Source organism: Callorhinus ursinus, unplaced genomic scaffold, assembly GCF_003265705.2.
Source record: "Callorhinus ursinus isolate GAN/ISIS: 27379988/994484 unplaced genomic scaffold, GSC_fseal_2.0 scaffold3214, whole genome shotgun sequence".
In the NCBI taxonomy this organism is placed as follows: Eukaryota; Metazoa; Chordata; class Mammalia; order Carnivora; family Otariidae; genus Callorhinus; species Callorhinus ursinus.
The window spans coordinates 1,274-2,178 of NW_027400268.1; the positions used below are offsets into that span (position 1 = coordinate 1,274).

The 905-nt window shown below is 37.9% G+C and overlaps 1 protein-coding gene across 1 annotated transcript in view; it reads left to right on the plus strand.

The window, feature by feature from the left end:
- Positions 1–540: 540 nt before the first annotated feature.
- The window catches only part of LOC112818379 (deoxyribose-phosphate aldolase-like), a 1,071-nt gene continuing 706 nt past the window's right edge, over positions 541–905 (plus strand). Inside the window, exon 1 of the mRNA XM_073890737.1 lies at positions 541–833. Within this exon, the coding sequence (XP_073746838.1) occupies positions 541–833 (293 nt within the window). The remainder of the gene's footprint in view (positions 834–905) is intronic.

Sequence of the window (905 nt, forward strand, 5' to 3'; positions counted from 1 at the left end):
AAAGAAAGAAAGAAAGAAAGAAAGAAAGAAAGAAAGAAAGAAAGAAAAAGAAAGAAATGAAAAGATGAAATCCAAGCAGGAAAACTGTCACTATTTGCAAATGACATACTATATATAGAAATCCCTAAAGATTCCACGCAAAAACAGTTAGAATAAATAAATTCATTAAAGCTGCAGGATAAAAAGTCAATATACAGGGACCTGTTGCATTTCTTTTTTTTTTAAAGATTTTATTTATTTATTTGACAGAGAGAGAGAGAAACAGCACAAGCAGGGTGAGCAGCAGAAGGGGACGGAGAAGCCAACACCCCACTGAGGAGGGAGCCCAATGAGGGTCTCGATGCCAGGGTCCTGGGATTGTGACCTGAGCCAAAGACAGACGCTTAAACTGACTAAGCCACCAGGTGTCCCAACTTGTTGCATTTCTGTATAGTGATGACAAACTTCCACAAAGAGAAAATAAGAAAACAATGCCATTTAAAATTGCACCAAGAAAAAAAAATCTAGTAATAAAAGTAAGAAATATATCAACCCGCAGTTATGAAGCATGCAGAACAAATCCAGGCTTGCACAACCGTGAAAAAGGAGTGGCAAGCTGATTGGCTCCTGAAAACCATTACCCTTATAGGTCTTACTACAATTTCAGATGATGACACATCTTCCAACGTTCAAAGGCTCTGTTATAAAGCCAAGTATCCAATCCGGGAAGCTCTCTTAAAAAATTTCAATACGTGTGATAAAGGCCTTATGACCACTGCTGTTTATGTCTACCCCACGGGGGTGTGTGATGCGGTTAAAGCACTGAAGGCCCCGTGCTGTACCCATGCCAACTGGCTTTCCAGCTGGACAGACTCATTTATTTATTTATTTTTATTTATTTATTTATTTATTTATTTATTTATTTG